Consider the following 20,966-nt stretch of genomic DNA (forward strand, 5'->3'; position numbering starts at 1 on the left):
AAAATCGTGAAATGTTTAGAAGTTAAAACTAAAATGCTCGCATTTATGAGAGTTAAAGCTAACTTTGCTCACTTTTTTTATTTAGTCAAGTTTTGACTAAATATTTTAACATCGAGGGGGAATCGAAACGAGGGTCGTGGTGTATGTGCGTGCGTGCGTGCGTGCGTGTGTGTGTGTGTGTGTGTGTGTGTGTGTAGAGCGATTCAGACTAAACTACTGGACCAATCTTTATGAAATTTGACATGAGAGTTCCTGGGTATGAAATCCCCGAACGTTTTTTTCATTTTTTTGATAAATGTCTTTGATGACGTCATATCCGGCTTTTCGTGAAAGTTGAGGCGGCACTGTCACGCCCTCATTTTTCAACCAAATTGGTTCAAATTTTGGTCAAGTAATCTTCGACGAAGCCCGGGGTTTGGTATTGCATTTCAGCTTGGTGGCTTAAAAATTAATTAATGACTTTGGTCATTAAAAATCGGAAAATTGTAAAAAAAAATAAAAATTTATAAAACGATCCAAATTTACGTTTATCTTATTCTCCATCATTTGCTGATTCCAAAAACATATAAATATGTTATATTCGGATTAAAAACAAGCTCTGAAAATTAAATATATAAAAATTATTATCAAAATTAAATTGTCCAAATCAATTTAAAAACACTTTCATCTTATTCCTTGTCGGTTCCTGATTCCAAAAACATATAGATATGATATGTTTGGATTAAAAACACGCTCAGAAAGTTAAAACAAAGAGAGGTACAGAAAAGCGTGCTATCCTTCTTAGCGCAACTACTACCCCGCTCTTCTTGTCAATTTCACTGCCTTTGCCATGAGCGGTGGACTGACGATGCTACGAGTATACGGTCTTGCTGAAAAATGGCAGCTACTTGACTAAATATTGTATTTTCGGTTTACGCGACTTGTTTTATTTTTGATCAGCCTTTTTTTTAAAGTTGCTTGTTTATTTCAATGCTTGTAATTCTTTCAGATGCCGGGAGATTGGTTCCGCGTAACTCTCACTTTTGTTGCATATGTTGTACACATTAACTCTTACCAGTTCGCTCCCTTGCCCATCGTAAGCAAGCTTACGATGCCCCCCCTGTAGTTTTCCACTGACCAATTATCTAATTATAATTTTTTTTTATTTTTTTTTTTACATTGGATGGGTCGGACAGTGGATAAACTCATATTTAAGACACACTTTATGACTGAAACAAGCTGGGTTTTTGTTATAAGTTAGTTATAGAAATGCATTATTAGGCAAAACCAAAAAAAAAGTCTTAACGGTAACATAGGCCAAACAAATAGGGTCGGTAGGTCGGGACTTTTTTTTAAATTTTTTTTTATTTCCCCCAAAACATATTTTTAAGTTATTTTGCCAAAAAACAAAGCCCCCTTTTTTTTCTTTTTTTTTCAAATTTTTTTTTCTCAAATTTTTTGTTTTGAAATTTTTTTTTTTCAAATTTTTTTTTCTTTTTTTTTTTCAATTTTTTTTACCAAATGCCAAACAAAAGTCTAGGGTCGCGCGAAAAAATAGGGTCAGTCAGGATACCGTAAACAGAATATTTTTTTTGGGGGGGCCTTAGGCATGAAACGTCCAACTTTGAAATTTGGGTGGGGGTATTCAGGTGACAATAACTTTTTTGTTTATCAGCAAAACTCTATAAAACTTTGCTATGTTATGTAAAATGAATGCCCAAACAGACTAGTTAGCAGCATATCTAAAATAAACTGAACACAAAAAAAATTTCTTCTTTGTGTTTGTCACGTGTTCCAAAAAATGGGCGTACAAATTTCAACAAAAATCATGTTGTCACCCCCATACAATTTTTACCTTTAAAGATAGCACAATTCTCTTTGCAAATATGAAAAGCTTATTCATTTTCCTTTCATTTGATATATAACTTTCTATATTTCATTTAGAATATGACCCCAGATAGCCACTCGGCAAGTAGGCACCAACAGCACTGTAAAATATGCCCTAAAACCCCCGAACTGGTAAGAGTTAAGAACACTTAGATTCTCACATGTAGTGCTGACTGTTCTGTATTCAGGGGAGAATGACAAACTTCGCCTACTACCGGACGTCCAACAGGATCCTTCACGGTCAGCCAGTGGCACTCAACCCTGACCACACCCACTTCCTTTTCATTGATGATGGAATGCGTAATCGTTATGGTGGTGTGGCGGACTTTAGAGCACGTTTCGAGAGAAAGCTCTGCACTCCAAAGCAAGGTATGGAGTTGGGTTGGTGGGCTGAAGGGTGTCTAGCTAGGTATGGAGTTGGGTTGGTGGGCTGAAGGGTGTCTAGCTAGGTATGGAGTTTGGTTGGTGGGCTGAAGGGTGTCTAGCAAGGTATGGAGTTGGGTTGGTGGGCTGAAGGGTGTCTAGCTAGGTATGGAGTTGGGTTAGTGGGCTGAAGGGTGTCTAGCTAGGTATGGAGTTTGGTTGGTGGGCTGAAGGGTGTCTAGCTAGGTATGGAGTTGGGTTGGTGGGCTGAAGGGTGTCTAGCTAGGTATGGAGTTGGGTTGGTGGGCTGAAGGGTGTCTAGCTAGGTATAGTTGGGTTGGTGGGCTGAAGGGTGTCTAGCTAGGTATAGAGTTGGGTTGGTGGGCTGAAGGGTGTCTAGCTAGGTATAGAGTTGGGTTGGTGGGCTGAAGGGTGTCTAGCTAGGTATAGAGTTGGGTTGGTGGGCTGAAGGGTGTCTAGCTAGGTATAGAGTTGGGTTGGTGGGCTGAAGGGTGTCTAGCTAGGTATAGAGTTGGGTTGGTGGGCTGAAGGGTGTCTAGCTAGGTATAGAGTTGGGTTGGTGGGCTGAAGGGTGTCTAGCTAGGTATAGAGTTGGGATGGTGGGCTGAAGGGTGTCTAGCTAGGTATAGAGTTGGGTTGGTGGGCTGAAGGGTGTCTAGCAAGGTATGGAGTTGGGTTGGTGGGCTGAAGGGTGTCTAGCTAGGTATAGAGTTGGGATGGTGGGCTGAAGGGTGTCTAGCTAGGTATGGAGTTGGGTTGGTGGGCTGAAGGGTGTCTAGCTAGGTATGGAGTTGGGTTGGTGGGCTGAAGGGTGTCTAGCAAGGTATAGAGTTGGGTTGGTGGGCTGAAGGGTGTCTAGCTAGGTATGGAGTTGGGTTGGTGGGCTGAAGGGTGTCTAGCTAGGTATGGAGTTGGGTTGGTGGGCTGAAGGGTGTCTAGCTAGGTATGGAGTTGGGTTGGTGGGCTGAATGGTATCTGTCAATGCGATCATGTTTGTGAATCTGGTTATGAGAATTTCCCCTTGTGTCCTTGCTAAGAGGTATGATACCTCCCTGTGTTTTGGAGATTGCTTCTGGGCATTTTTGTGTCCTGTTTTGGCTTATGTCTGTCACTGTGATCATGTTGCTGGAATTGTTCAGACAGTGTTCTTTGTGTTTCTTCACAAGGAATGCAAGATTTATGCACAGTTTGTGTTTGCATGGATTTTGGTGTCTGTTTTGTTACATTACAGATCAGTGTCTTGTGAATCTAAGTGCTGTTGTGTGGCATCTACAGAGGACATTTTAAATTAAGATGTAGCGCAACTTTAAGATAACATAACAGATAATCCTAATTGTAATTCAATCAAGTTGGCGTTTTAATGAAACAGATCCTGTGATTGGTCAGAATGCCCCAACTCATTAAAAATTACCGGTCATTAATTGTCGATAACCACTCGCTAAAAAAGTCATTAACCACCTGCTGGCGAGGCGCATTGATACAACCTTAACTAGTCTCAGTTAGCTTTGAGGGTCATTTTACAAGTAGGAAATATGAAGGCCAACGAAATACCGAGACCATAAGGTATGCGAAGTGATGACATCGAATACGTTGATGCATGAATTCTTCCGGACTACGTCAGTCAATTCCAAAGATCGCTTTTGTGATGAAAAGAATTTGTTTTAGAGTTTGCTGTCCAGAAACCCGTCAAAAAAGAAGGGAAAATGTATGTGAAAGAAAACAAAACAGGAGCAGAGTGATAAGATAGGAATACAAAAACATATTTCTTGGTACTTGACCCTTGCAGGTAGGTGGACTGAAAGTAGTGTGTGAACAGAACAGAACCAATTCTGTCTGTTTACCATCGCATGAAAGCAGGAAAGAGATCGTCGTCAGATTGAATTACAATAACATTAACATGCTTCCATTTAAAACTTCTCGGTCTTCATCGTGGATTGACGCCCTCCCAAAGTCTAATTGAAGCCCGACGATGACCTCGAAGTTTCAAATGGAAGCATGTTAATGTGTAAGTGTTACATACTACATCACACAACTATATGACCCTAAGGCGCTTGTTAATTGTTGCTGTTATTTGATAAATTCTGTGAGCCATGCACATCTCACTATTTGTAAGGAAGAAAAATATCCCTTGCTCTGCTTTCAAAGGTTCTCATATAATGGTATGTTCAGCGTATCATTCCTAAGGCGCTTATTGTTTCTGCTATTTGTTACATTCTGTGAGCCATACAAATCTCAATGTATTTGTAAAGAAGGATAATATCCCTTGCTCTGCTTTGAAAGGTTCTCACATAATTAATGTTACCTTCAGCCTATCATTCCACCAGTGTGACTTGCCTTTTCTTTCTTGTTTCTTCTTCCAGAGAATGGCTATGGCATTCCAGTTGTGATGATGGTTGTAGAGGGGGGCCCAGATGCCATTCAGGATGCATGCCAGTCGCTGAAGGAAGGCATTCCTGTGGTGGTCTGTACAGGCACAGGCAGAGCTGCCGACTTGCTCACCTATGCGCACAAGTTCACCTTCAAAGACAGAAAGTATGCTTGCCATTATGGTTTGGGTGTTACTGTTGAACCCCTCTTTAAGACATCCAAACTCTGAGGAAATCAGGTCTGAAGAAAATGTGTGACTATAAGTTCAATCCATTTGGATATTCTTACTGGACCTAAAATATACCACCTAATTCTACATCCAAGCTTTCTACAGCTAGTGTATTGTTTGACGTTTTGTTTTCCATGCTCCCCTTTGATCAGGATTTGTATAGACGATGTAGGATTCTGTGCTGGAGCTTTTGGTTATTTGGGTACAGAGGAAAAATCTTCCATCATACTTGTTCATGATTCAAATAATCAAGAGGTCTGTGTGTGTGTGCACTTGTGTTTGTATGGTTTTTAGCTCACGTAAGTGTAGCCTATGCGATCGTAACTTTGTCTGTCTGTGCGTGCGTGTGTATGTGCGTATGTGCGTGCGTGCGTGCGTGTGTATGTCTGTGGTAGAAACTCTAACATTTGAAGACGTCACATTACATTGACGTCACATTATGACGTAAGAGGGTTAGACGTCACGCGAAGGAAGTACTGAAAGTCTCGGTCATTATTATTTTGAGCGGGCCGAGACTAGTTGGCAGTCGTGTCCCTGTAAGTAGGCTACATGCAGACAGACAGATCTAGATCTAGTGTCTCGCTTTCTTGCACAGTTTCACCTATGCTCTTTCTGTGTGTGTGTGTGTGTGTGTGTGTGTGTGTGTGTGTGTGTGTGTGTGTGTGTGTGTGTGTGTTACTGTTTGTCGATTTCTTACGTGAGCCTTGATGGCTTCGCCTCTTGTTACATGTTGCTGGTATCCTATGTGATGGAGGTCATCAAAATAAATTGTACCCACATTTCCTACCTTCTGGTTGTTTTTAATCTCAATGCATCTCTGTTTTAATCTCAATGCATCTCTGTTTTAATCTCAATGCATCTCTGTTTTAATCTCTGTACACCGGTTTGTGTTACAAGTGGAGAGCACACAATGAACGAGCGGCAGAGAAAAACACTTGAGGACCGTGTGGCAACTGCTTACAGCAAAAACTGGGGTGACAAGGCCGAAGCAGAGCTCAAGAAAGTCATGATAAAAATCTTTGAGTGCATGAAGAGAGATAACCTGGTAAGTGACAAAAATCATTGTATGACAGGATGATGCAGTGGCCCCCCTTTTCACAGCAGCTGCCCTGCATAGGTTGTCTGCCTTGTGCTCCGACATAATGCATACCTTCAATGTTGAATGGCTGCGAGACAACAACTGTGGGTTTTAGAGAGCTGTGTGTAGATCGGGTCTGACTGCTGTTTTGTTCAGATATATGCTCTTGAAAACCTTTGTGTTTGGCAAAGTGTGTTTTTTTTACAGGGCGATATATATATTGGGCCAAAAAAAATTTTTACGGTAACCCGATCGACCCTATTTTTTTCGCGCGACCCTAGACTTTTTTTTGGCATTTGGGGGAAGAAAAAAAAAAGAAAAAAAAAATTTGGTTTTTTTGCAAAATAACGTAAAAATATGGTTTTTTGGAGAAAGAAAAAAGAAAAAAAATCCCGACCTACCGACCCTATTTTTTGGGGCCTATGTTACCGTAAACAGACCTATTTTTTTTTTGGCCTTGTCTTTCACCAGACTCACTCCTGTTTGATGTACTGGCTTTTCCTTCAGGTGTAAATAAAAGGTTTTGTGCACTTACATATGAGTGCACGGAGAGCGACAAATGTGCTGCACTGACTTTAGCCAAAGGCTCAAACTTGGCACAAGGTGTCAGATTAATGCTTTCACTTGATTTACAAAGCAGAATCATCCTTGTTAGATTCAGTCTCTATCATTTGTCTGTGGTAATAAGCACGAACATAATACAAAAAATGTACGAGAGGAATTGCGTTCACATCTCTTCTTCTTGTCGATCGCCTTTACACTTGGAGTCCAGCTCTGGACATGAAGCTGGTGGTCTTATGTAGAGCCTCCACAGGTCCATGCAGCTTCTCGTGGAGGGTCGTCGGCCTGGTCTAAATCTCTCTCCTCAGGGGCTGGAGATTCCTGCAGTCGTGCAGGATGTGGGCTGCAACTTGTTCTGCATTGCGTTCACATAACATTGACTATTTACTGACCTTTCCTGGCCGCCCTGAGCTATCTTTAAAAATGTTCTGTGTAAAATTGAAGTTATACAAGTCCGACTGTAAACTGTCATTTTTGTCCTGTCTTCAACAGATGGTATTTTTCGACCTCAGGAGAGAAGAGGACCTTGATGTTGCCATTCTCTCTGTCTTGACAAAAGGTAAGACCTACAAATCTGAGCAATCCATCACTTGCATCCTCCAATGAAAAGCTATAACCCTTAGCTCAGCAGAAGCGATCATTACTTAGAGATTGTGTTTTTTGTACTGTTTTCAGCTGAGACAAGCTCAGGAGCCAAGAATCGTCTGAGCCAGCTGGAACTTGCTCTAACATGGAACCGGGCAGACATCGCCCAATCAGAGATCTTCCGTGAAGACGTCAACTGGGAAGAAGGTGAATTCCTACTGTGGAATTTTCATCTAGAAATGCAATGATACATTTTCCATATGGTTGTTGTTATTGTTGTTATTTTGACTGTCACCAGATTTAAGAATAAGAATACTTTATTATCTCATAGAGAAATTCAGGGGTGGTACATAACAATAATACAAACAAGACATTGATTTTACATAAAACATATAGCACTATATAACATGGACATCTTTAAAGCACTGCGCTTACATATTCTCGCACACCTACGCGTATAACGAACTATGGCTAAACATCATTGCAAAATATCATAACATACAATATATCGCAGGAAATATACGGTTGTACATAAAAACCAATACATACATGTACATTACTACTGATTGCACTGGCATTTTGTTTGAAAGGTGGTTGTGTTGTCATCAACAACTTTGTGCTGTTGCATTTTACTACCTCATGTCTGAAAAATAGGCAAGCAGACACACATGTATACAGACTTGCTGTACTAACAGAAACACTGACAAAGCCAGCCACAAACACAGAGATGCACACACAGACACACACAGATTTTGAAACACACACACACGCATGCACGCACGCACACACACACACACACACTCACACACACACACACACACACACATGTTGCTTATCCTGTTTCCTCATCAAACCTCACCCTAGTTGACCCTCCCTCCTCCCAAGGTTGACCATGACATTGACTGTTAAAATTGTACAGGAGAGCTGAACGGCATTATGACCAAAGCGCTTCTTGAGGACAAGATGAGTTTTGTGCGACTTCTGCTGAATCAGGGCGTGTCCATGAAAGATTACCTCACCGTTCCCAGACTGGAGCACCTCTACAATGTTGTGAGTTTACCCAATTCTGTCTGTTTAAAATTCTATGCCAGGCAAGAGATTTTTGTTTTCACAGTTCTAAAGATCATTGGAATGCATAATTTTGAATGCTTTTTGAGTCACTTGAGAAAAAGTGACTCTATGTAATCGGTCAGTGTTAGTCTGTCCGGCCGGCCGTCCGTAGACACCACCTTAACGTTGGACTTTTCTCGGAAACTATCAAAGCGATCGGGCTCATATTTTGTTTAGTCGTGACCTCCAATGACCTCTACACTTTAACGATGGTTTCGTTGACCTTTGACCTTTTTCAAGGTCACAGGTCAGCGTCAAAGGAAAAATTAGACATTTTATATCTTTGACAAAGTTCATCGGATGTGATTGAAACTTTGTAGGATTATTCTTTACATCAAAGTATTTACATCTGTAGCCTTTTACGAACGTTATCAGAAAAACAAGGGAGATAACTAGCCTTTTCTGTTCGGCAACACACAACTTAACGTTGGGCTTTTCTCGGAAACTATAAAAGTGACCGGGCTCAAATTTTATGTGAACGTGACTCCCAGTGACCTCTACACTTTGACGTCTGCTTTGGTGACCTTTGACCTTTTTCAAGGTCACAGGTATGTCTTGAAGGAAAAAAATTGAAATATCATATTTCTGAAACTATTCATCGGATTTGATTCAAACTTTATAGGATTATTCTTTACATCAAATTATTTACATCTGTATTGTGTTGTGAATAGCAATTTCTTCCTGTCCATCTGATGCCTCATATAATATTCAGAACTGCGAAAGTGACTCGATCGAGCGTTTGCTCTTCTTGTTTATCTAACATTTTCTGGGGATGGGCATGCTTTGAGGATTTTTGTGTGTGTTGACAATTGTATGATCTCATGCCTGCATGCAAAGCTGCGGAAAAGAGACTGATTAGAGCAGTCCCGATGAGAGAGAGAGGGGGTGACATGTCAACGTGTAAACTGAAATTAAATTACATTCTTATCCCAACTCACATAAAAGCAATTTACTTCAGTCTAGTGCTAGGACGCTGAATCGTCACCTTGGTAACAAGGGGAGGTAACCCTAAAAAAAGAGCGACCTTGACCCTTTAATATTACGAAGTCTCGCGTGACTTCCTGACCTTGCCGCCATCTTTGAATCATACTCTCTTCAGCGTTCCGTGGGTACGGACGTATCTGATTTCGCTCCGGCTTTCCAGCCGTTTTTTTGTCTGATGCGGTTTGTGTCAGACCCACACCTTGGTACTCGCACGTTCCTCTGCTCCTTACAAGCGGTTGGGGTGAGCATTTTTGATATTCTCTTCGTATTTTCGACTTTGAACTTTCTAAGCTTCTAGCTACTACTCAGCATGGCGGTGTGTTTCAGCCGGTACCGCTGCTTTCAGCGCACGGTCAGGCTCCTGTTTCAGCACAGCCTTACCTCGCTTCCTCGGGTTTAACCTCAGCTTTGCCTGCTGGCGTGACTAAGAGGTTTACTTTGCCGCATAACACGGTCAATCTGATCGACTCGTTTGCCTTGCCTCGTTCCACTCTCCCGGTTACACCGGAGCTTGCAGCCCTTTGGCAAGATGGATACAGCAGAGATAGAGTAGTTCCGTATACGGAGTCTTCTCTTTTGTCTTTGGAGGAGACTGGCAGACGTTTGCTCGAGTTATCGTCTCTTTCTGAGACTCTGCAGAGAGCACTGTCGAGATCGATCACGTCGTCTTTGGATCCTTTCAAATTTCGTGATGACGCGGTTGAGAAGGATGTCATGGTTCTGTTAGCCTCTCTGGCAAAGGTGTCGGCCGAACAGATGAATCTGTCAGCTCGCCTCTATGCGCATTCTGTCCATGCAAGGAGATCGGCTTTTCTCACGGGTTCTCGTATCCAAGACAAGGTCACGATTGAGTCTCTCAAGTCTGCTCCTTTTGTTGAGGGTGCGTTGCTGGGTCAACCATCCTTGGACGCCCTACGCAAGGAGACACAAGACGCGAGGGATATGGCTATTGCCCAAATCGCTCACCATGGTTTTTCTCAGCAGAAGAAGAGCCAGGGTTCGAGCAAGCCTCAGACGGCTTCGTCTTTCAGGGGTAAGGCTCAGCGACAGGGTCCTTCATCTCGGGGCAGGGGTGGCAGTGCCCCTTACCAGAAGAAGGGTCCGTCTTTCGGGAATTCACGGGGGTCGGGGCGCAAGCCCCCCCCCCAATGATGCCTCCCCGAACCCACCGCTCACACTGCCCCCACCCCTTTGGTGGCGGGCGGCCCCTCCAGGGCCCTGCTGTGTTGGTTACAGACAGTAAGCAGCCAGTGGATAGTGAGCATTGTGCGTTCGGGGTTCCGGCTTCTCTGGCTAGACGGCAAGGCCCCGTTAACCAGGACTCTTCCTCCTTTTCAGTTTCCCAAGAAACAGGGGGCTCAGGAGGCCATTCAGGGGGAGGTTTTATCGTTGCTAGAGAAGCAAGCGATCGAGGAGGTGAGGGATCACACTTCTCCGGGCTTTTACGGCAGAATTTTTGTGGTGCCAAAAGCCTCGGGCGCCTGGCGCCCAGTTTTGGATTTGTCTCCTCTGAACAAATACCTAAGAGTGGTAAAGTTCAGGATGGAGACTCCAGCGTCGGTACGAGACGCTCTCAGGCCGGGCGATTGGGTAACGTCGATAGACTTAACAGACGCCTATTTCCACATTCTTATCCATCCTGCAGACAGGAAATGGCTGAGATTTCGATGGGGCAAGAAAGTTTTTCAGTTCAGAGCTCTTCCTTTCGGCTTGTCTCTTGCCCCATGGATCTTTACGATGGTTGTCCGTCAGCTCTGTGCGCTGGTCAGACAAAAGGGGGTGCGCTTTCGCGCTTACCTAGACGACTGGCTCATCCTCAATCAGAACTTGGAGTCTTGCGGGACACATACTCAGTTGGTGCTAAAACAAGCCATGGATCTGGGTTTTTCGGTCAATCTGCTGAAGTCAGAGCTCACGCCGTCTCAGGTGTTTACGTATTTGGGCATGACGTTCAACACAGTGGATTGGCTGGTCCGCCCCTCACAGAGAAGGGTGGACAAGTTACAGAGTCTGATTCGTTCTCTGTCCTTGAAGAAGAGAGCTCCTGGTGCAGCCAAGGTCGGGAGTTCCGCACGAGAACCCCCAATCTCTACGGCTTCACGCCTGGAAGCTGTCCGGGTCTCTCTGCGTCGCTCCGGCGCCTCAGACGCTACTTTAAGTCTTGTCCAGAAGGCTCATAGGGAATCTACCGGCTCTGTTTATTCCTCGCACTGGGCTGCCTGGACAAAGTGGTGTACAGAGAACGGAGTTAACCCTTTGTCACCCCGTTCTATGCAGGTGGCGAACCACCTCTCGTGGTTAGCTTCTCAAGGCTTGTCTCCTTCCTCTCTCAGAGTTAGACGGTCAGCTATCTCCTCGACTTTGAAGCAGCTAGGGCATAGCATTAACTTGGGGGGAGTCATTGCTAGCGTTCTTAAAGGGGCGGCTATAGATTCTGCGAAGTCAAAGTCTCCCCTTCCCTCGTGGGATTTGTTTTTGGTTCTAAAGTTCCTAGCTTCTTCAGAATTTGAGCCTTTATCTGCATCAAGCCTAGCGAACTTGACTCGTAAGGCTTTGTTTTTAGTTCTGTTAGCCTCTGCCCGTAGAGGCAGCGAGGTGCATGCTTTGTCGGGCCTAGCTAAAGATGTTTCTTTTGAATCCGATGGTTCTGTTGTTTTGAGATTTAGGCCGGAATTCCTTGCCAAAAATCAAAAGCCTGGTCTGGCATCCCCCGTGATTCGAATTCCTCCTTTAAGTACGATTCTTGCTCCAAATGACCCAGATCTGGCTAACTGTCCTGTTCGGGCTCTTTCCAGCTATCTATCACGTACCACTCCCATTAGGTCTAAAGATCAGAAGTTGCTCTTTATCTCCATTAACGCTGTTAGGAGTAAGGACGTGGCGAGGGTCACCTTGGCGAGATGGGTCGCTACGCTGATCAAACAGGCGTATGCATGGTGGCACAGACAGGATGGGGACGTTCGTTCTGTCCTCCCTATGACGTCGTCAAGAACGCATGAGGCCAGGGCCTGGTCTACTTCGCTTGCGGTCCTCCGCTCAGGCAGACTGGCTGAGGTCCTAGACGCGGCCTACTGGAGATCGCAGGATGTCTTCATCAATTTCTACCTGCGTGATGTGGCCAGCACCCGACAGGATAGCAGTAACTCTCTACCAGCCGTTGTCGTCGCTGGACAAGTCTTACCTTCTATTTAAGGTAAGTGGAATTTGTTTCCCTCCACCTTCATTAGCAATCTGCATTTATGTGAGTTGGGATAAGAATGTAATTTAATTATAAATTTTAATAATAAATTTTAATTTGATTATATACTTACCCAACTCACATAGGGAATACCCTCCCACCTGCCCCGCTTTTGAGGGTTTTTGTGGTTTCCTAAAAAAAGAGGGGTTTTTTGCTGTTCGCTTTCGATTGTATGATTCAAAGATGGCGGCAAGGTCAGGAAGTCACGCGAGACTTCATAATATTAAAGGGTCAAGGTCGCTCTTTTTTTAGGGTTACCTCCCCTTGTTACCAAGGTGACGATTCAGCGTCCTAGCACTAGACTGAAGTAAATTGCATTTATGTGAGTTGGGTAAGTATATAATCAAATTAAAATTTATTATTAAAATTTGTAATTTTGTTTAAATAGAACTTTAGTACACATGAACTGGTTTACAGGGCAGTGCTGTAGGTTCGTTTTACAGCCTTGCTTTGACCCGGTCTAGACAATATTGCAGTTTTTAGAGGGAGTTAGAACAGGTTTAGAGGAAAATGAAATCTTCTTTAATTAAGAGCTTTAACTGAGACAGACAAAGTTGTAAGAAAGGAGGTTTAACTAAAAAAAGGAGAGCAGGTGAATTTTTATGATTTTCTTCTGTGTTTATATGTTTGCTTTGTTTTGAATATTTTTTATGTGAAAGAAAATTTTGCATCTTCTTCTTCTTCTTCTGCGTTCGTGGGCGGAAACTCCCACGTACACTCGTGTTTTTTGCACGAGTGGAATTTTACGTGTATGACCGTTTTTTAGCCCGCCATTTAGGCAGCCATACGCCGTTTTCGGAGGAAAATTTTGCATCCATCATGTATTAATCAATGGCAGGCATCCCCCGAAATCGGCGTATGCTGCCTGAATGGTGGGTAAAAACGGTCATACACGTAAAAATCCACTCGTACTAAAAACATGAGTGAACGTGGGAGTCTAAGCCCATGAACGAAGAAGAAGAAGAAGAAGAAGAAGAAGAAGAAGAAGAAGAAGAAGAAGAAGAAGAAGAAGAAGAAGAAGAAGAAGAAGAAGACACAGCCTGATAAGGGAGAAGGTAAGACGCATGCAGTGCAGTTAAGACCAGGACTAAAATGATTAATTTTTGCAGACCTGCAAATGTATCAGGATACTTTTGATTCTGGTTCCAGTTGAAAAGGAATTTGACATTAAATCAGTCCGACAAATACATCGGTGACATTTTTTGTTATTTTCCAGCTTCCACAGCACGGCTTTTTGCCCATGATTTTCAAGAGACATATCAAGAAAACGGAATTCACAGTGCAAGACATCAGCAAGTTTCTGACCAATCTGCTCGACCGCTATGAAGATAACATGTTGAACGCACCCAGGGGTCGTGACGGAGGCAAAAACCGATCTCTGACTACGAGAAGACACAAGTTCATGGAAACTACAGACACGGAAGCTGAGGAGGAACCACAGCAGTTCCAGACACCTTACAAACAACTGATGATATGGGCTGTCTTGCTTGACAGGTGTGTTTGCAGTGGTGCTACTCAGATAGAGAGAGTTTGTATGTGTGTGTGTGTGTGCTTGTTTTATTCGGTTGTGGTTGTAGCCTCTCTGTCTGTCCCTCTGTCTGTGTTATGTGTTAATACTGGTTTGCATGTAAGTAATGTATATATGTGCTTGTTTGTGTATATGTGGTGGTGGTGATGGTACTGTTTGTATCTGTGTCAGTGTAATCATAGTCTGCAGGAAGTGATGTGTCCGTGTGCTTGTTAGCCTGTCTGTCTGCAGGAAGTGATGTGTCCGTGTGCTTGTTAGCCTGTCTGTCTGCATCTGCCTGTTTGTGCTATGTCTGCATGGCTTGCCAGACTAATCTCTATCAAACTGAACACACGTTCTGGAAGTGTGACACATGCATCGCAGATTTTCTAATCATGTAGGCTAAACCTTCAGCTGAACCAAACTGAAGTCTTTCACTGTTCTCTTTTGACAGAAAGGAGCTGGCCAAGTTTTTCTGGGAAATGGGAGAAGAGCCAATCACCAGCGCATTGTCAGCATCAATGTTGTGCTTGAGGATGCATCGCATGACTCCCAAGTACTTGCACACTATTCGTCAGGACTTCCTCAACATGAAGAAGTGGGTTTGAAAGCCTCTTGGTGTCTGTTTTTAGTGTGTCTTAATGACACAGTCTTCGTGTTCCCTGAGCATTTACTTTTGATTTGCATGCGAGTCTTCTTCTTCTCGTTAGCTGATTTGCATGTGAGTGTAGGTGTATTTTCTCTAAGACTCATCATTTAAAAAAAAAAGGGCATACAAACAGACACGAGAGAGAGAGAGATGTGCACCTAATGCCATGACCTTATGAGCAGTGACAGACACTGAGGCAGATGGGCAGAACAACACACCGGCAGACACACAAACACACACACACACACACACACACAGACACATACACATATACACACACACACACACACACACACACACACACACACACACACAAACACACACACACACACACAAACACACACACACACATACACACACACACAAGCACACACACAAACACACACACACACACACACACACACACACATACACATATACACACCTTACTCTTCTTTTTCCACACAACTTGATCAACAGGTTAACCACCTGCTGATGGTTATTATAATCAGCTGTATGCAATGTGAAATTGAGAACAACCTGTTTACTCAATGTTGGTGGATGTTACAGGATGTTCGAGGAGCTAGCGACCAAAGTGCTTGATGAGTGTCACGCCAGGAATGTGAAATTGAGAACAACCTGTTTACTCAATGTTGGTGGATGTTGCAGGATGTTCGAGGAGCTAGCGACCAAAGTGCTTGATGAGTGTCACGCCAGGAATGTGAAATTGAGAACAACCTGTTTACTCAATGTTGGTGGATGTTGCAGGATGTTCGAGGAGCTAGCGACCAAGGTGCTTGATGAGTGTCACGCCAGAGACCCAGAGAAGGCCATCATGTTGGTTGAACGGAAGTCTCCCATGTGGAGCAGGATGTCTTGTCTTCAGATTGCTGCTGCCGCCAATGATCAGGTAACTGGGGTTAGAGGACCTCCCTTGGACACCAGCTCAAAGTGCCCTTACATTGCAAGTTGTCTTTCATGAGAGGGATACTTTGTTAGGCCTAAAAAAAAAAAAGGTGTGGTTACGGTAACCCGACCTACCCTATTTTTAGGGGCCGATCCTATAACTTTTTATTACATTTGTCACAAAAAAAAACGAGTGCAAAAAACGCAATGAAAGCGAAAGCGCCCGAGTCGCACACTTATTTCCCTGTCAAGTAGGTTTAATTTGTACACATTAGAAAAAAAAGTTTAAAAAAAAAAGTGATTGCCTACCTACCTACCCTATTTTTTTTGGCTATGTTACCGTAACCACACCTATTTTTTTGTTTTGCCTTTGGCACGGAGGCAATATGAAGTGTTCTTTAGTGTGAGATGTTCTCATCATCAGAAGTGCCTCGTATGGACACCATTGTAATATGGATATGCTCTGGTTTCTTCAAGCAGAGGTTACATTTATATTTTTGTGTACAACAGATTAGCCATGTGAGTGTCATTGCATGGCTTTATGGCTTTATGCGTGTGTGTGTGTGTCAGTGTGTGTCAGTGTGTGTGTGTCAGTGTGTGTGTGTGTGTGTCAGTGTGTGTGTGCCAGTGTGTGTTTGTGTGTGTGTGTCAGTGTGTGTGTGTGTGTGTGTGTTCTTTCTTTCTTTATTTGGTGTTTAACGTCGTTTTCAACTGTAACCAACTCGGGTGAGTTCATTGCTACATTGAAGGGTGGGATCATGTGTGCGCCTTTCATCCGCAAGTGGCAAACTACAAGTCTGTTGTTTCTTTTCTTTGTTTTATTTTCTCGATGTAAACAATAAAGTAGAACTCTAATTTCAATCCAAAAACTCTGATTCTATATTCCAACCCTAAAAAACTCTAAAAGAAAACTCTGACTACAACTCTGACCAGAACTGAATCCTGTAACACACAAATATCACAACACCATTATCTATGTGTTACCTCAATGTTTGCTGGTCTAAACAAACAAAACAATACACTTCTTGATGTTTCATGTATGTGGTTTGTGTATGCATGTGTGTTGATATGTGTGTGCGGGTGTGTACGGTTTCATGACAAAAAATATGTTTCCAACATCAAAACACACTGTGAATTACTTCTTCAAGTACTTATTCTACTTGCAAAACTTTATAAAACCTTAAATGTTATAACCTAAAATCCTAACTTCAACTTCAATTCCAACCAACAAAAGTTATTCTATCCTCAATACATGACCCTTTCAATCAATCATGTTTCCTGTTTCCTTATAAAGATTAAAATGTAAAACTAACGGCTTCTTCTCAAAATCATACTCTCATACTAAATACTAACGTACTTTTACGTCATTAACAGTACTGAATACAACTGAAGAGCAGTGGCTGGACAATCTCGTATCCATAGCAACGTACAATACTGTGAACAATGTTTTTGTGAGCAGGTTTCTTTCTAAAATCACAAGTCTCCCTGCCATAATGCAGCCTTGAGTATCTTGAATACTAGAAATACTACATGTGCATAATTACAGTCTAGTCCTTACGCGCGATTACCATTTTCTTCAAGAAAATGTGAGGTCTAGATTCACCATAATTCACAACAATGAGATCATTAAAACTCACTAAAAGAATTCTACCCTTTTTCAAGGAAAGATTATTTTCTCTTAAGACATCATCTCATGTCAAAAATGCAACAACTTCTGTTCTATCACTATCAGATCTAGTATAGAACCAGCAATGCTCTTCACTTGTCCACAGCATCAATCATATACTGAAAGCATTTAACAACTGCAGCAACTTACTGCGACACGGACGACTACTTCCGGTAGTGACGTCATACACATGTTCAGTGCTAATTCGTTTTGAATTTAGATTTAAATCAAAATCCAATTTCTATGTTTTCCACAAATAACAGAATGTCCAACATACAAATTATGCTGACAATTCTAAGTATTCTACAAAATCATTCAAGTGCTTTGAAACATGTAGATCTATGCCTATTCAAAACTTAGCATACCGGTGCAAAAAATGGTTGCATGGCTGCCCTCAAAAAATAATAAGTTTCTAGAATACTCTGTCATTTTCCACACCCAAACGATTATAAACACTTGAACTAATCATCAATAAAATGTTTTACATACCTGCTACAAGCAGGACTCCACAATCATTGATACAACAATGATGTTTCAGGGACACCAAAATTTCCCCTGCCTGTCACCTTTTCCCAGTTAAAAGTAGTGCAACCGTACCGGCAAGATGATTTTCACATATCAATACGCCGCACCAAAGTTCCAAATAATTCTGAGTGCTTCTGCAATAATTTTTGACTGAACAAAATATCCTTTTAGCTCAAATATAATTATCAACTCTTATCAAATTTAATGCAAACTTTTAACAAATACAAAAGGATGGGATTTCTGCAATCAATTTACAGCTTGGTGTACTTATCTTCAAAAAAGGAGGTAGTAAACTTTTCAAAGTGGATCCCCTCGAGCTCACCTGATATTCAAACATGGTTCAAGGGAAATAATTTACTGTAGCACAAAACACTATTAGTTCAAACAAGTACAGAATAAAACATCTGAACAGTGGAAGGGAGACAACAACTGTAGTGCTATTTCACACAGTACTACACTTACCCTGGGAAAAAATAAAAAATGTTTCCTTTTAATTTATTAAATTAAAAGGGCAAAAACATTTTTCATCACCAACTTAATTTCTCCACTGATAAAATAACCTATATTAAAGGTTGGCATCGCTTTAACCAAAACGCACAAAACTAAACAGGTATACAATATATCCTGATTCTACTTCCGATCATATCCGACAAACTATTGTCTCAAGAACTTTTGCTATTCATTTTCCAACACTTTTCCAGCTCGCCTGACAATTCCGAGATTGCCCAAACAACATAGCGCAACAAACTGGGTGGAGGAATAACATGACCAAAATCTAGCAGACCTTGCATCTTTCGATGAATATCTCCCAACTTTTCAAGATCAACTGACTCCCGGCACACACACCGGTGCATAAGATTCAGCCTCTCCACAGGCCTACGCCTCCTACTAGAACGACGCAACTCCTGTCGCTGCTGCCCACTCACTTCAAGGTCATCTTCTGTTGACCCTTCATGAGGCTCAACTTCATCAGACTCGGATGCTGAAGTGTGTACTGCTCCATCCTCAGCTGGAACCTTTACTCCTTCTTTGTCATCATCTGAATTCTCCGGACCGTCCTCTGGGCGATCTGTAGAGGCACCTGATGTAACCTCCATGGGCAGTTCTACATCCCCTGCCTCTTCCTGGCTCCCACTTTGGGAAACATCTTGCTCTGGTTCTAGAAGTACATCTTCTTCCTGTTCTGTACGAGGAATAACAGGAACGAATTCGGGTGCTTCAGGCCTCAATGTTCTATTCCCATCCAAACCTAACTTGATCTGTAAGTCTGGAAACAATGATTCCTCATCTTCGCTTTCAGATTCCTGGAGATTCTTCTCCGCTGTTCTAGGTCCTCTTTGTCGATACTCCTTCAACGCTTTGTGCTGATCAGAGGGTAAAGGCCAACCGAGTGCTCCCACTGGAAGCAATATGTTTCGATGAAGTGTTCTTCTCGGCCCATATCCACTGTCCCTCTGTACGACGTAAACTGGAATACCCTCAAGTTTTTCAAGAACCACAAAAACACCCTCTTCCCAGCGATCATCAACTTTTGACCGAATGCGAGGTCCCAATTTTCTCACAAGGACTCGGTCTCCAACTTCCAAAGTTGCGGCATGAGAACCCGCATCATATCTGACCTTGTTTTTCTGCGCGGATCTCTCCATCTGTTCTGAAGCCATCCTGTATGCATGCCTAAGACTGTCTTTCAACCCTTCGACATACTGTCTAGAACTCCTTCCTTGTCTCTTTCCAAGATCAATGCCAAAAGCCAAGTCAATGGGAAGCCTAGGATGCCTACCAAAGAACAAATAGTACGGCGAAAATCCCGTACTACTGTGAATACATGAATTATACGCATGCACAACTGATTTGAGGTGCTTCCTCCAGTCTCTCTTCTGTTCCTGCTCTAAACTGCGAATCATGCCAAGCAGAGTACGATTCCACCTTTCGACAGGATTTCCACTGGGGTGGTATGGGGTAGTCCTACACTTCTGTATCCCAGCCAAACAACATAGTTCTTGGATCAACTTTGACTCGAAGTCACGCCCCTGATCCGACAATATGCGACTGGGAAAACCATAAGTCATGAAAACTTCATTCCAAAGAGCTTTGGCCACTGTTTTGGCGGTCTGATCTTTAGTCAAAATTGCTTGCGCAAACTTGGTGAAATGGTCTAGTACTACCAAAATATTCTGTTTCTGCCCCTTTACCTCAATTGTCAAGAAGTCAATGGACAAGAGTTCCAGTGGATAAGTTGTCATAATAGTGGACATGGGTGCCTTCTGAGTCTGAACACCACTCCTAGTACAACGTTCACACCTTTTGATTCTCCGTTGCAAGTCGGTAGCCATGAACGGCCAAAAGAAACGCATTCTGGCGTGCTTTATAGCATCATCAAAATGTGTATGATAGAGATCGTCATGAACACCCTTCATAGCCTTCTGTCGCAATGTACGGGGAATAACAATCTGATCACGGGTTGACTCATCTCCCGTAATTCGCCGGTACAGTACTCCTTCCTCTATCACCATGTGTTTCATTTCTCTGGAATAAACTTTGGTTTCTGGTCCCGTGATCTCCAGTGTAGCATTCCTCTTCAATGCTTCACAAACAGCGGCTATACAGCGATCCTGTTGCTGTAGTCTCGTCCAATCTTGGAGAGTCAAGGTAGCAAAATTTCCCTCTATCTCTGGTTCTAAGACATCACTGGGGATAGCAGTGGGATCTTTGGTTATGGTTTCAACTGCGGGTACAAAATCATCAGAGTCATATCCTTCTGGGTTCCAGATCTTAGCATTATGCGCGGTTCCTCTGACACTGTGGGCCTGTACGCCTACACCCTTAGCGAACATGACACTTGCAATGGCCTCACTAGTTACGACCTGTGGTACAACTCCATCAAACTTCCTAGCCTTTTCTAGCAAGAATGCTGCCTTCTCAAGTGTCTCTTTGTACTCATCGTCTTCCTCAGGGGGTGCTTGTGGTCGTCGCGACAACCCATCAGCATCTGTGTGTGCAGACCCTTGCTTGTAGATCAAGTCAAAATCATAGAGTGACAATGAAGCCAACCAACGGTGACTAACAGCATCCAACTTTGCATTTCCCAACACGTAACAAAGAGGATTATTGTCTGTAACAACAGTGACCTTTGACCCTATCAAGTAATCATGAAACTTCTCTGACATTGCCCATTTCAACGCAAGAAATTCTCTTTTATGCGCTGGATAGTTCTGCTCGGTACGGTTCAACCCTCTACTAGCGTATGCTATGACTTTCAGTTTACCGTCAAACTCCTGGTACAGAACAGCTCCCAATCCAGTACCACTCGCATCACAGTGTAAAGAGAACGA

At 42.8% G+C, this 20,966-nt stretch overlaps 1 protein-coding gene across 1 annotated transcript in view; it reads left to right on the forward strand.

Annotated features, from left to right (window-relative positions):
• LOC138981125 (transient receptor potential cation channel subfamily M member-like 2) overlaps positions 1-20,966 on the forward strand; it is an 86,218-nt gene that overhangs the window by 36,016 nt on the left and 29,236 nt on the right. The window contains exons 8-16 of the mRNA XM_070353965.1: positions 2,055-2,235; positions 4,611-4,782; positions 5,744-5,891; positions 6,978-7,044; positions 7,161-7,277; positions 7,990-8,120; positions 13,619-13,896; positions 14,364-14,507; positions 15,306-15,447. Coding sequence (XP_070210066.1) covers positions 2,055-2,235; positions 4,611-4,782; positions 5,744-5,891; positions 6,978-7,044; positions 7,161-7,277; positions 7,990-8,120; positions 13,619-13,896; positions 14,364-14,507; positions 15,306-15,447 — 1,380 coding nt within the window. The remainder of the gene's footprint in view (positions 1-2,054; positions 2,236-4,610; positions 4,783-5,743; positions 5,892-6,977; positions 7,045-7,160; positions 7,278-7,989; positions 8,121-13,618; positions 13,897-14,363; positions 14,508-15,305; positions 15,448-20,966) is intronic.

This window comes from Littorina saxatilis, linkage group LG12, assembly GCF_037325665.1.
Source record: "Littorina saxatilis isolate snail1 linkage group LG12, US_GU_Lsax_2.0, whole genome shotgun sequence".
Classification (NCBI taxonomy): Eukaryota; Metazoa; Mollusca; class Gastropoda; order Littorinimorpha; family Littorinidae; genus Littorina; species Littorina saxatilis.